This window comes from Rhinoderma darwinii, chromosome 1 (genome assembly GCF_050947455.1).
Source record: "Rhinoderma darwinii isolate aRhiDar2 chromosome 1, aRhiDar2.hap1, whole genome shotgun sequence".
NCBI lineage: Eukaryota > Metazoa > Chordata > Amphibia > Anura > Rhinodermatidae > Rhinoderma > Rhinoderma darwinii.
The window spans coordinates 137,696,520-137,712,037 of NC_134687.1; the positions used below are offsets into that span (position 1 = coordinate 137,696,520).

The 15,518-nt window shown below is 40.9% G+C and overlaps 1 protein-coding gene across 1 annotated transcript in view; it reads right to left on the minus strand.

Annotated features, from left to right (window-relative positions):
• ZNF330 (zinc finger protein 330) overlaps positions 1 to 15,518 on the minus strand; it is a 38,641-nt gene that overhangs the window by 11,500 nt on the left and 11,623 nt on the right. Inside the window, exons 2-6 of the mRNA XM_075860412.1 lie at positions 10,917 to 11,046; positions 9,219 to 9,238; positions 9,040 to 9,110; positions 6,348 to 6,427; positions 627 to 753 (exon numbers count right to left, since the gene is read on the minus strand). Of these exons, the coding sequence (XP_075716527.1) occupies positions 627 to 753; positions 6,348 to 6,427; positions 9,040 to 9,110; positions 9,219 to 9,238; positions 10,917 to 11,036 (418 nt within the window). The 5' untranslated portion in view covers positions 11,037 to 11,046. The remainder of the gene's footprint in view (positions 1 to 626; positions 754 to 6,347; positions 6,428 to 9,039; positions 9,111 to 9,218; positions 9,239 to 10,916; positions 11,047 to 15,518) is intronic.

The window sequence follows — 15,518 nt, forward strand, 5'->3', positions numbered from 1 at the left end:
AATTATATTTTCTGGGGATGTATAGCATTAAGTGCTTAGGCCAGGGCTATACTTAGACTTATTGTAGCGCTACAGCTGCAGTCTAAAGGAATACATTGAGTTGTATGCAATCTTGTTGACTACATCTGCCACTCAAGAGTTAAAATCAATTAGTAGCGCTACAAAAAGTCTAGATGTAGCCCCGGCCCTTAATTATAGTAATCACCCCTGGATTAAAAGCAATGGCGTAGAGTATTTCTAACCCTTTAGGTTAACATGGATCTCTATCTGATGTGTTTCCACTGTACGTGACTTTTAAAAAAGGAAGCTGACTATTGTTGTCCTATATCCGGCTGCTTCAAAAAATATCTGAAAAAGTTCCGTGGCTTAAAATGTGTCAAACATCTGTCACTAAATTCTAATGCAAAATAAGCCAAATTGGAGGTGGTACAAGGAGGAAAAAAGTGCCCAGCAAGTCTAGATAGATGTACCAAAATGATCATGCACCAATGTCAAAAGTTTGGCGCATCTTCTGACTGCCTGGTCTGAGTTTACACTGTATAAGATGAACACAGCACTTGTAAATCTGCCCCAGTGTTCCTCCTGGAGATTGAGGAGTCTAAGATAAAGAAAAGGTAGTAACACACCATGGTCCCAGACTGCTCGTTCACATTCGATGCACTCGGCAGAAGCGAGGGGACAGCTGCATGCATGGACGTTGAGACATTTCCTGCCATGGCATACCCATGCCTCACAGAAATCACAAATTGCACCCTAGAAAAAAAATATTAACAAAATTAGATGTCACCCTGTTTACAGAGTACACTGAAATACTGTAACAGCAAATAGATCATGATAGATTATTTACTTTTGTGTCACTACAACCATTCCTGTTTGTCTAGCACCATCTTGTGGTGAAATTATGAATATATCCATGCACATATAAAGGGGTATAAAAAAAAGTTATTTATTGCATAAATAAAAGTGATACATTTTTCAAATATGCTTTCTGTATCAATTCCTCAGAGATTATGGAACTGTGGTCATTACAGGAAATACTGCCGACATACGGTCCATATAAAACAGACCGAACACGGACGTTTCAACAAGGCCACTTCAGATGTGGCGGATTTGTCTCCTATTTCTTGTGCAGATTGCGCACTGAAAATTCACTACAAATGTTCACGAACATGTGCGAAATGGCAGTTTTTCACTGCCAATTTGCACCCGTGTGGGACCCATTCTATTGAGGGATCTGTAAAAACGGACATAAATGGGACATGTACTATTTTTTCACGGCCCCTTAAACTGTCCGTTAAAACAATGGCTGTGTTAATAGCTCCATAGAAATACATGCAACCATGTGGCGGCCGTTAAAACAACAGCCGTCACACTGACATTTAACACGTTAGTCTGAATAAGCCCTAACTCATTTTCAAAACCCCATGCTCATGCAGCAGAAAAAAATCTGCATGGAATTTAGGACGTGCTGCTTATTAAATAGGCAGCAAGCCTATTATGTTGCAGAATTGGAACGTATTTTACCCTTTAGGGTATGTTCACACAGCAAACAAAAAACGGCCGTAAAATACGGAGCTTTTCAAGGGAAAACAGCCCCTGATTTTCAGCAGTTTTTTACGCATCAAGCATTTTTGATGCGTTCTTTACAGCTGTTTTTTAAGCTGTTTTTCTATTGAGACAATGAAAAACAGCTCCAAAAACGGTTCCAAACGGGACATGCACTTCTTTTTTACGGGGTGCTTTTTACGCGCTGTTTTTACAAACGGCCGCGTAAACAAACGCCCCGTGGGAACTAAACACCGTTTTACCCATTGAAATAAATCAGCAGATGTTTGGAGGCGTCCAGCCTCCGTATTTTTAGCCGTTTTTCAGGTCTTTTACGGCTGAAAATAGGCAGTGTGAACATACCCTTACAATGCAAAGGGTTGCTGCAAATCCCTAGCAAAATCTGTAAGGCTACACGCACACGTTGAGGAATTTGGTGCAGAAAATCTGCATCAAAACCGCAGGTAAAGCTGCAGGTAAAATCCGCACCTTAATAAAATCTGTGCAACAATTCCATTGAAAGTAGCAGACGTTCCGCTGCAGGAAAAAAAACGCACCATTTCCTGCATTTTTTACTGCAGAAAATGGTGCGTATTTTGCTGCATTTTTCACAATGTTGGGGGATGGTGACATCTCCTTTGAAAAACGCAGCAACTCAGTCCACTTTCCGCAGCAGGAATTGACATGCGGAGGTCTGAAAAATACGCACCACAGGTCAACTTCTGGTCAGAATATTTACGCAGCGTGTGGATGAGATTTGTTACATCACACCCACTTTGGTGCTACTGTATTCTGCTACGTATTTTCCGTCCGCAATTCCGGACTGAAAAAACGCAGCACTTCCGCAACGTGTGGACAAGCCCTAATAGTGCATTCTTAGGCCTCATGCACACGACTGTATTTTTGTCCACCCGTAAATACGGGTCCTTGGTCACACGTATTCGACCCATATTGCACCAGTATTTACGGACCCGTGCCCGTAAATACGGGTCCGGTGTCACCCGTATTTACGAGCACGTTTTTGGCTGCAAAATAGCACTGCACTAATCGGCAGCCCTTCTCTCTATCAGTGCAGGATAGAGAGAAGGGACAGCCCTTTCCGTAATAAAAGTAAAGGAAATTCATACTTATCCGGCCGTTGTCGTGGTGACGCGTCCCTTTCTTGACATCCAGTCCGACCTCCCTGTATGACGCGCAGTCCATGTGACCGCTGCAGCCTGTGATTGGCCTGTGATTGGCTGCAGCGGTCACATGGGCTGTAACGTCATCCCAGGAGGCCGGACTGGAGGAAGAAGCAGGGAGTTCTGGGTAAGTATGAACGTCTTTTTTTTTTTACAGCTTTATCTATCTTGTGATCGGAAGTCACTGTCCCGGGGGCTGAAATAGTTACTGCCGATCGTTTAACTCTTTCAGCACCCTGGACAGTGACTATTTACTGACGTCACCTAGCAACGCTCCCGTAATTACGGGTGCACACACGTAGTCACCCGTAATTACGGGAGCCCCATAGACTTCTATGGGCTGCCCATGCCGTAATTACGGCCTGAAATAGGACATGTTCTATCTTTTTCAACGGCACGGGCACCTTCCCGTAAGCATACGGGGAGGTACCCGTGGCCAATAGAAGTCTATGGGCCCGTAATTACGGTCCGTAATTACGGGAGTTTTTACGGTCGTGTGCATGGGGCCTTAGGTGCAGGTTTTATGCTGCGGACTTGTTATTTTTTATTAAACTGGTCAGATACAATTTGCAGGCGGAAACGCAAAATAAATTGACGTGCTGCAGATTTTAAAATACGCACCACAGGTCAATTTATATGCAGAAAAAATCTGCGACGTGTAGATGAGATTTCTTGAGCTCTCATTTACTTTGCTGGTACTGTATTACACTGCGGATCTGACGCATGAAAATATATGCGGCAAATCTGCACGTAATATGCATCGTGTGCATTTGGCCTAACAGAGTTTTTTTTTTTTAACTCATCCTAAGGCCCTGTTCACACGTGTTGGATTTGATATGGATTTCAAAGACAATCTGCATCCGATGCATATGAAGTTTCCACAGCCCAGTTCAAATGCTACGAAAAATTTTACACATGTATATTTGTCCGCACCATGAAAAGAAATCCTCCATAGCAATAAGTATGCTACTTATTTTGCACGGAAAAGCCGAGGATAAGCCCCTTTTGAATGACAATGGGACTAATTCCCGCGCAGATCTGCTACACGCTTGTGGCACATCTGCGGCAGAAATCCAAGTGTAATCCTCCGATTTTTGCTGCGTAAAAACACATTGGACTTTAAAGAGGCTCTGTCACCAGATTCTCAAACCCCTATTGCATGTGATCGGCGCTGCAATGTAGATAACAGTAACGTTTGTTTGTTTTTTTAAAACGTTCATTTTTGGCCAAGTTATGAGCTATTTTATATGTATGCAAATGAGCTTTGAAATGGACAACTGGGCGTGTTTTTTTTCCTATGTCCAACTGGGCGTTTATTGTGTTTGTAACTGGGCGTGTTTACTTGTTTTACTAACTGGGCATTGTGAATAGAAGTGTATGATGCTGACGAATCAGTGACCAATCAGCATCATGCACTCCTCTCCAGTCATTTACACAGCACATATGTGCAGCCACATACACAAGTGTCCTGATAATGAATACACATGACCTCCAGCCTGGACGTCATGTGTATTCAGAATACTGACACTTCGGAATCTTTTCTGTGAGATTTCCAGCAAGGGAAACGAAATTACGCGTGGCTTGCTGGAATCTCACAAGGATTTTCCACATGCTGTCTCGTAATTTGGAGTGTGCTATATATATATATATATATATATATATATATATATATATATATATATATATATATAGAAAGAAGTCAAAAAATAAGCAGCAACTCCAATAGTAAGGGTGAAAAAAGTGGGTACTTTTATTGCCCGTGCAACTTTTCAGCTCCGTTCACTGGAGCCTTTCTATATATATTAGTAGCTTGAGAAAGGTTCTGTGACAAACCGAAACGTCACTCACTTGAGGTGAATAAATCCACCGTGTTTCATCTTCTCTGAAGTCCTGGTGCCGTTACTTCGTTCTATGGTCGTGTGTGTGTGTATGTGTAATATATATATATATATAACACACATATACACACACACACATATGTGTTTGTCTAAATATCTGCCTATTATTGTAATTGAGTTTGGCAATAAACCCCCAGAGGATTATTTCGAGCATACCAGCAGCCTCTGTGTGTTATTCTTCCTCTCTCGATATATATCGGTATGAAATCTCCTGATTAGGATGCTGGAGAAAGTTCCTGGTGTGAGTGTCTGTTGGAACACTCGTCTAAATTTCAGTCTAATATATTTTGAGCCATTGACTTCCACGACAAGGGGCAATAAAATATATTTTATGCAAAATAATGAATTATTTTTTTTGGACTTCTTTTTTTTTTTTTGTTACTTTTTTTTTTAAATCCCATTAAGGAATAACTTTATTTATTACTTGTAATGTATTAGCATACTCTTGTATGCTAATACATCACACTGTGTCACTATGACACAGGCTGCTGTTAGGGCAGCACATAGTGTGCCCTAACAGCATGCAAACTGGACAGCCCTGGGGTCCTTTCTAGGTCCTCAGGGCTGTCTGCAGAGGGATTCCCTGCTCTTTGATCACGTCACCGGGTTTCCAGTGACGCGATCAAAGAGGGGAGTCCCCCTTGATCTTGCCGCGGTCGCGGACTCCGGCGATCAAAGAGTTAAGCAGCTGGGATCCGAATGTTTTCTGACCCCAGCTGTATTCAGCAGGCTTCTTTAAGATCAGGAGCTGTTAGTTACAGCTCCTGCTTAGAGGATGATCGCTCACAGAAGCACTTATCAGCCTCTTCTACAGCGACGCCAAAATACGTCACTGTAGACTAAGCACATGTACTGCCTGCCGTCAAAAGACGGTGGGCGGACGTTAAGGGGTTAATCAATCTACTTTGATTTTTCAAAGAAAACCCGTTTAGTTAAACAAGAGCAAAGTAGATTAACCCCTCCACGACTGCCACACGGCTATATACGTCCCAACTGCCAATGCCCCGTGCGGTTGTCACGTGTATAAATGTTGACAGCCTTGAACGGGGTTTAATAAGTGCAGTGCTGCTTCAGTAAATAAATAAAAAGAGAGAGAAATATATATAACAAATTACAAAAAAGTGTTTTTTTTAATTTTTAGTGATTTGTTTGATCATAATAAAAATTAAAAACATGGATATATTAAACTAATCTAGAAAATGAATGCCTCATAAGTCTTGTAAAAAAAAAAAAAAAGTAAAAATAGTTGTTATGTTCAAAGCGGTTGCAAAGATATTATCGTTTAAAGAACTGCATATCACAAGGGTATCAATGACCCTTGGTCATGAAAGGGTTAATATATAGCTTTGTGCAAAAAAAAAAATTCAGGAAGGATAACCTGTAATTTATAGATCTGTTCACTGTAGGCTTAGGAGTCCGGTGTGCGGTCCTACTCAGTGATTGACAGCAGTTTCTGTAGTCACACTCAAAGGGAAGGCTGTCAATAAATGGTTTAGACCGCCCACTAGACTCTTTAGCCCACAGTGAGCAGGGATTTGAACAGATAAATTACAGGTTATTCAGAATCTTTTTACACAAAACTATACATCAATCTGCTCCTCTCCTCTTGCTCTATAACACCTGCCCACAGATAGGTCTGCATGTTCAATGTGACAAGTTCACTTTAAGAAAGACTGAAAATAAAAAGAATATCTATGCACGGATTAGACATTTTGATACATACCACCATTGCCATACCAGTACTATAAACACCAGGATGCCTGATCACACAGTCTGATGATTTCATCATACATTTAGTTTTTCCTGCAATAGAGAAATAAATAGTGTCTGTTCTTATACATTTTAAAATATGTACATTTAATACCAAAGAATAAAAAAAGGTAAGAGTTAATAAATATTGGTCAGGAAAACTTGGTAGCAGAGGAATGTGATCATGTTTGTTTAACTGTTAGTCACACAATTTCCAAATATAACACAAACACCTTGACATAATATGGCCCATTTATATAAAAAAAGGTTTCATAATGCAGACAGTAAAAATGGCACAAATTGTTATTGGAGATGACAAATTCACAGAAATGGTGCATAGAAGAATGGTGCACGGAATTTACAGTATATCGAAGTGTACCGTCCTAAAATTGCATCTACTGCCCTGCTCCCCTCTAGCAGTCAGGTCTGAACAACGTGCTTGTTTTTCTATTACTACATGGTACCAGGATAGAATACGGCTAGGTACACATCCTATACCTCTTTAGCAGTAATATAAAACAATGGACTACCCTCCCCTTCCCTCTTTCTATCCCATTTTTTTAATCGACTGATACATTATCAGCATTATCTACACATTTTTGTAATAAACTCAGAGACTACGAATTGGTGTCTTTTATTGCATTTTTGCTTAGGTTTTGTTATTTCTTTACATTTTTTATTTACTATAAAAAAAAATTGCCATTCGTTTTCTATGTGTGATTAGTACATTTTATTCTAGATCTAATCTCATGTGAATGTATGACCATCCTCTGATAAGAAGAAACCTGTGTTATTCATGCTTCTTCCTCATTACTCATATCTTTGGAAAAAGATAAAATATATTTTCGAAAATGTATTGTACACATTATAATGTCATGTTTGTAACACTTGGAAAGCTGCTAAATTTTTTAGATTAAAAACAGTGTGGAAAAACTGTTTTTGCATCTGTGCAGTTTTACCGCCGTGCTATATGTCTGATATGATCTCCCATACTTATAACTTTTCAGGCAGACATTTTTTTATAACTATGCTGCAATGTGCTGCTCTTACCAATACAGTGAAGGAAATAAGTATTTGATCCCTTGCTGATTTTGTAAGTTTGCCCACTGTCAAAGACATGAACAGTCTAGAATTTTTAGGCTAGGTTTATTTTACCAGTGAGAGATAGATTATATTTTAAAAAAAAACAGAAAATCACATAGTCAAAATTATATATATTTATTTGCATTGTGCACAGAGAAATAACCATTTGATCCCTTTGGCAAACAAGACTTAATACTTGGTGGCAAAACCCTTGTTGGCAAGCACAGCAGTCAGACGTTTTTTGTAGTTGATGATGAGGTTTGCACACATGTTAGATTTTAATTTTGGCCCACTCCTCTTTGCAGTTCATCTGTAAATCATTAAGATTTCGAGGCTGTCGCTTGGCAACTCGGATCTTCAGCTCCCTCCATAAGTTTTCGATGGGATTAAGGTCTGGAGACTGTCTAGGCCACTCCATGACCTTAATGTGCTTCTTTTTGAGCCACTCCTTTGTTGCCTTGGCTGTATGGTTTCGGGTCATTGTCGTGCTGGAAGACCCAGCCAAGAGCCATTTTTAATGTCCTGGTGGAGGGAAGGAGGTTGTCACTCAGGATTTGACGGTACATGGCTCCATCCATTCTCCCATTGATGCGGTGAAGTAGTCCTGTGCCCTTAGCAGAGAAACACCCCCAAAACATAACGTTTCCACCTCCATGCTTGACAGTGGGGATGGTGTTCTTTGGGTCATAGGCAGCATTTCTCTTTCTCCAAACACGGTGAGTAGAGCTAATGCCAAAGAGCTCAATTTTAGTCTCAACTGACCACAGCACCTTCTCCCAATCACTCTCAGAATCATCCAGATGTTCATTTGCAAACTTCAGATGGGCCTGTACATGTGCCTTCTTGAGCAGGGGGACCTTGCGGGCACTGCAGGATTTTAATCCATTACAGCGTAATGTGTTACCAATGGTTTTCTTGGTGACTGTGGTCCCAGCTGCCTTGAGATCATTAACAAGTTCGCTCCGTGTAGTTTTCAGCTGAGCTCTCACCTTCCTCAGGATCAAGGATACCCCACGAGGTGAGATTTTGCATGGAGCCCCAGATCGATGTCGATTGACAGTCATTTTGTATGTCTTCCATTTTCTTACTATTGCACCAACAGTTGTCTCCTTCTCACCCAGCGTCTTACTTATGGTTTTGTAGCCCATTCCAGCCTTGTGCAGGTCTATGATCTTGTCCCTGACATCCTTAGAAAGCTCTTTGGTCTTGCCCATGTTGTAGAGGTTAGAGTCAGACTGATTAATGGAGTCTGTGGACAGGAGTCTTTTATACAGGTGACCATGTAAGACAGCTGTCTTTAATGCAGGCACCAAGTTGATTTGGAGCGTGTAACTGGTCTGGAGGAGGCTGAACTCTTAATGGTTGGTAGGGGGTCAAATACTTATTTCTCTGTGCACAATGCAAATAAATATATATAATTTTGACTGGTAAAATGAACCTAGCCTAAAAATTCTAGACTGTTCATGTCTTTGGCAGTGGGCAAACTTACAAAATCAGCAAGGGATCAAATACTTATTTCCTTCACTGTACTTGAAACTTCATTAATAATTTGACGGTATCATTCTTCTAGGTGTACAACTTACCACACTGAGCACATAGAGGTAGCTTCTGTACAGAACTGCAGAAATAACAAAATGCCCTGTTTTTCTGCCGTCTTCACACATAAGAGAGAAAAAAAAATAATACATTTCAGTGCTTTCAAATATTATTTACTAGCGGTCTATAAAGAACAATGGGGAAAACCATAAAAGATTTACAGTACCTTTGGCACTTGTCACATTCCTATAAACATAAAGAGAGAAGTCAGAGCAGAATGAGCATTTACATGACAAACTCTCAATGGTCTTTACTTAAGCGATACTTTATGTCCCAGAAAAATGATGGTTCCCATAGTGAAGATTAGTCCTCGGTATGGTATATGCTTACTATGCATCTATATGCACCTGTCAGTAGAAGGAGCTTCATTTGTTGAATTATGCTGTGCAAAAGGGTTTTATCTTCCTACACCTGCCGATAACAAGTTCTCAAAGGACACATAAGCCATTATAGCAGACAGGGGAGGAATAAATATGACGACTGCAAAGTATCAATTATACTTCCTGGCTGCTTCATAAAAAGCACAAAGTGACAGAAACTTACACCGATTAAATATGTCTAGAATATATTACTTGTTCTCTCACTAAGGACCTCTGCCTTTTTATTACCGCCAGTGGATTTTACATAGATATAGAATGTTTTTTGTTGAAAAGGTGTGTGTATGAAGAGCAAATAACGAGTACGTATATGGTAGTGTCTAGAATGTCAGGACCATGTTAGCCATAAAATAAAGGAGAAAACTCCATCGTAAAACCGATTCCCACTTAAGTCCATCTGACGTGGTTGGTGCTGGTGAAAAGAAAATGCTTTTAGTGCGCCGACTTGCATTGTCTAGCAAGAATCACTCCACTGCCCGTATACAAGAGGATCTGGGCGTTGGGACTGAGCATGTACCTGCACCAGGCACGTTTTATGTGGATGTTCTGAGAGAGGGCACCATAACAAGTATGTAATATCAATATTTAACACAGGAGCATTTTATCATTTTATTAAAATGATGCCAACTGGAAAAATGATTCTGTCAAGTGAGATCTTAGGCTTCGTTCACATCTGCGTCGGGACTCCTTTTATGGGTTCCGTTGAACCTTTCCGTCAGGGGAACCCATGAACGGAATCCAAACTGAAATAAACGGAAACCATAGGTTTCCGTTTGCATCACCATTGATTTCATTGGTGACGGAATCGGTGCAAATGGTTTCCGTTTGTCACCGTTGTGTAAGGATTCCGTTGTTTTGACGGAATCAATAGCGCAGTCAACTACGGTTTCAGTTTGTTTCATCTTGGATTCTATTCATGGGTTCCCCTGATGGAAAGGTCCGATGGAACCCATGAACGGAGTCCCGACGCAGATGTGAACGGAGTCCCGACACAGATTTGAACGAAGCCTAACAGACAAAAGTAATATTTAATCCTGGGACAACCCTGAGATTTGGGCTTGGTGATATTTGGTGGCGTACATGAAACCAACAGGTGGGGACATTCTGATCCCTTTACACAAGTTATCAGAACTATATTCACTTTAATAAGTTACGCTTATTCACTTTACATAAGAATATTCGCTTTTATTAAGTAAGCAACAACTTAAAGTTCTAAAAAGAAAAACACACGAGACAGTAAGTCCTGGTATGCTGACCATAACATGACTGTGCACACACATCGACTACGCCATGTATGGGGAAAAAGTACCTCCTGTTCTTGGGATCACTGAGCTCCATACAGTCTGTGGATACCCAGTGGACATATCATCATAATAGTCTGTCAGAAAACCCTTTTAATTCGTTTTTTTTGAAGGGTTAATACGCTAGTTACACTGTTATATAGAATAAGGACAAAATCTAAAAGATTTAGAAATAGTTTAAATTACCATTGTAAAATTACAAGGATGTTTGGCTAAGTCCACAATCCCCTTAGTTGCTCTTTGCTGTTTCTCCCTTTCTTTGCGACTCTCCGCCTTCTTACGGGCACCAGTCTTCTTCTTAGGCATTTTTCCGCTGCTATAAAAAAAGACAGACATATGAACATTGGCTGTAAAACATAGAGCACTTATAATCATCAGTAGATAAGTAAAGCAATGTATCAATTGCTTAAAGGGAATGTGTCTTGTTTAAATCAAGTTTTTATGGTAAACATTTTATAAGATTTTTTTTATGATTTTTGATTTACATTCTCCATGTCATTATGCGTAATAAAAAATAATCCTAAAATCTACCCGTTTTCACACTGGCCACTTAGCCTCACAATAGACTTACACTTTCTGTTCTGGCCAAAAGTTTTGAGACTAAAATTAATTTTGTTTTTACAAACTTTGCTGCTTCAGTGTTTTTAGATCTTTTAGTCAGATATTTCTATGGTATACTGAAAGTGATTTTTAAAAAAAAATAAAAATAAAAAATGTCATTGCCTTTGTTGCAAGTTTCAAATTCGTTTTTATTAAAAATTATTTTTACTTTTTGACATAAAGCTGCTCTGTATCCTGTATACAGAGCAGGTGTATCGTTCGCTAAGACCTGAATCCGGCAGGTCCGCGGGACTGACGGGTTCAGTGTCAGCAGGTCCTGCGTGCCACCTGTATTCTATCACATCTATTATAAATGGGATTGAGTTCTGTGGAGTTTCTTGGCCATGGACCCAAAATGTCCATGTTTTGTTCACCGAGCCACTTAGTTATCACTTTTGCATTGTGACATAATGCGCCATCATGCTGGAAAACGTATTGTTCTTCACCAAATTGCACTGGATCGTTGGGAGAAGTTGCTCTTGGATGATGTGTTGATAACACTTCCATGAATAAAGAAGGGTATTAGGCAAAATTATGAGTGAGCCCACTCCCTTGGATGAAAAGCAACGCCACACATGAATAGTCTCAGGATGCTTTACTGCTGGCATGACACAGGGTAGCGCTCACCTGTTCTTCTCCGGACAATCATTCTTCCAGATGTCCTAAACAGACTAAAAGATGTTTTTCTTGGAGAGAAGTGTCTTCTTTGCTGCCCTTCTATACACCAGGTCAGCCTCCAAAAGCCTTTGCCTCACTGTGTGTGCAGATGCACTGACACCTGCCTGTGGCCATTCCTGAACAAGCTCTGGACTGGCGTTGAACCGATCCCATAGCTGAATCCTCTTTAGGAGACATCCTGGCACTTGCAGTACTTTCTTGGGCGCCCTAAAGCTTCTTCACAGCAATTGAACCTCTCTCCTTGAAGTTCTTGGTGATCTGATAAATGGTTGATTTAGGGGCAATCTTACAAGCAGCAATGTCCTTGCCTGTAAAGCCCTTTTCATGCAAAGCTATGACGGCTGCACGTGTTTCCTTGGAGATAACCATGGTTAACAGAAGAAGACAATGATTTTAAGCTCCATCCCCCTTTTAAAGCAACCAGTCTGCTATTAAAATCCCCTCAGCATGACAGTGATATCAGCTGCAGCGGTCCTCATTAACACTTTCAGCTGGTCATTTTATGGCAGGGCTGAAATGCAGTGGAAATTGGGTTTTTGTGATTAATTTTCAAGGCATGGAATGACTTTGCTATTAATTACAATTTATCTGATCACTCTTCATAACAATCTAGAGTTAACGCCAATTGCACTACAAAAACTGAAGCAGCAAACTTTGTGAAAACCAAAATTAGTGTCAGGGTATGTTCACACAGCCTATTTACGGACGTAATTCGGGCGTTTTTGCCCCGAATTACGTCCGAAAATAGCGCCTCAATAGCGCTGACAAACATTTGCCCATTGAAAGCAATGGGCAGACGTTTGTCTGTTCACACGAGGCGTAATTTACGCGCCGCTGTCAAATGACGGCGCGTAAATAGACGCCCGCGTCAAAGAAGTGACCTGTCACTTCTTTGGCCGTAATTGGAGCCGTTATATTGACTCCAATGAATAGCAGCGCTAATTATGTCCGTAATTGACGCGGCGTTCAAGCGCCTGCACATGCTGTTACGGCTGAAATTACGGGGATGTTTTCAGGCTGAAACATCCCCGTAATTTCAGCCGTTACGGACGCCCTCGTGTGAACATACCCTTAGTCTCAAAACTTTTGGCCCGGAAATCTCATTAACGGAGTGGTATTCTGCCATACATTGGGTCTCCAGAATTTCGAGAGGTTCTAGTCATAGAGAAACAGCCCAGAAAATACTCCTTAGGTGGTACAGAACTCCTTTGCAAATTGCCAAATTTAATACTACTTATTCTCCGTCGTGTTGGAAGGGTTGTGGTTTGATAGGTAGCTATATGCATGTGTGGTGGACATGCCCTCTGGTATTCAATTTTTGGAAAGCAACATTCACACTTATCTCTTCTATTGTACAGTTCACTGTGTCCCCATCCCCTGCACTGGCATTATGTTTTATTGGCCTTGCTGACATCCCTGCAGATCTCCGGTGTGTTGTTGCCCATGTCATCCTGGCTGCTAAATTATTGATAGCCAAGTCCTGGAAATCCCATGATCCACTTATGTTAGCGGAGCTATTTAATTTAGTGAAATTTGATTATGTTATGAGGAAGATGGTAGCTGTACGCCTGAACACATTTAATAGCTTTCGGGTGCATTGGGCTTTATGGTCTGAATATAGACCGTCAAGAACATTTAGGACTGTAGATAATACGGAATCCACCATTGACTATTGGTGATGGACACAGCTTCCCTCCTACACCTTCCTGCACAATGATCTCTGCACAGGTCACAGAGCATGCCTTGAAAACTCTCCCATAGAAGTTAATGGGTCAGCTCCAGACTATTGCTTCCTTTGGCCCATGAGGCTGCTGTAAACCAGATCTCTAAATGCTGTTAAAAGCAGCTCAGGAGAAATGGCTGCCACCATAATCATGTACAGAAAATAGAATAAAAAAAATATACAATCAAAAAATTAAAACGGATTAGGAAAAAAAAGATTATGCTTCACTATCTGGTTTTAACCCCTTCAAGACAGCCATACGGCAATATACGTTCCAACTTCCGAAGCCCCGTGCAGTTGTAACGTATATATAAAACGTTCGCAGTCTGGACCGGGGTTTAAAGAATGCAATGCTGCTTCAGTGTAAGTAGCGCTGCACTCTCATGTCTGCCAGGGCTTTACGACACCCAAAATACACCCCCCTGTAGATAGCACAAATCTGCCTGTCGATAAAGGCACATGAGCTCCCCCTAGGAGCAAAATCCTGGCTCAGAGCTCTCTGGCCGGGGACTCCTCTCCTAGAGGGAACCCCCGACGTCTCTCCATCCCTCCTGTAGATCGCATCATCCCTCCCAGTAGATCGCACCATCCCGGTCAGAGCGCTCTGACTGGAGATTCCGCTCCAAGAGGGAGCCTAGGTGGCACTATCTACAGGGAGGGGTGGTGCTATCTACAGGGAGGGATGATGCTATCTACGGGGAGGGATGATGCTATTTACAGGGGGGTGCTATCTGCAGAAGGCAGCACGATCTGCAGGGGGCAGCACGATCTGCAGGGGGCAGCACGATCTGCAGGGGGCAGAATGAGCTGTGCTCGCTTCATCTTCAGCAGACGTCAGCTGTACTATACAGCGGACATCACTCTGCAACGGCGGCGATCGCAGTTACCCTCCGACCGCCACCGTTATACCACTTAAATGCAGCAGTCAATAGTAAGGCCTGTGTTTCAGTCCAGTAGATAACACTAGGGTCACATGTGGGATATTTTTACTACAAACTGTAGGATCTGGGAAAAAATATTGAGTTGCATTTCTCTGGAAAAACCTTCTGTGTTACAGAAAAATTGATTAAAATAGAATTTCTGCAAAAAAATTAATAAATTACATTTGTAAATTTCACCTCCACTTTGCTTAGATTCCTGTAAAACCCTTGAAGAGTTAAGAAACTTTCTAAATGCTATTTAGAGTACTTTCAGGGGTGCAGTTTTCAAAATGGGGTGTTTTATGGGGGGTTCCTAAAATATAGGCCCTCAAAGCCACTTCAGAACTGAACTGGACCCTATAAAAATAGGCTTTTGGAATTTTCTTGAAAATGTGACAAATTGCTGCTAAAGTTCTAAGCCTTGCAACGTCCTAGAAAGATAAAAGGACGTTCAAAAGACGATGCCAACATAAAGTAGACATATGGGGAATATTAACTAGCAACTATTTTGTGTGGTATTACTTTCTGTCTTACAAGCAGATACATTTAAATTTCGAAATATCCTAATTTTTCAAAATTTTCTCTAAATTGTTTTTCACAAATAAATATTGAATTTATCGATCAAATTTTTTTCACTAACAAAGTACAACATGTCACGAGAAAACAATCTCAGAATCGCTTGGATAGGTAAAAACATTCCAAAGTTATTACCACATAAATTGAAACATTTCAAATTTGAAAAAAATCGGCATAGTCTTTAACCGGTTCCCGACTGCCGGCTGTGAATATACATCCGGCGGTCGGGTTCCTTAAAACACTTATAGACTATTTACGGCATGGGTTTTAACTTGCTGCCCGATCGATCGG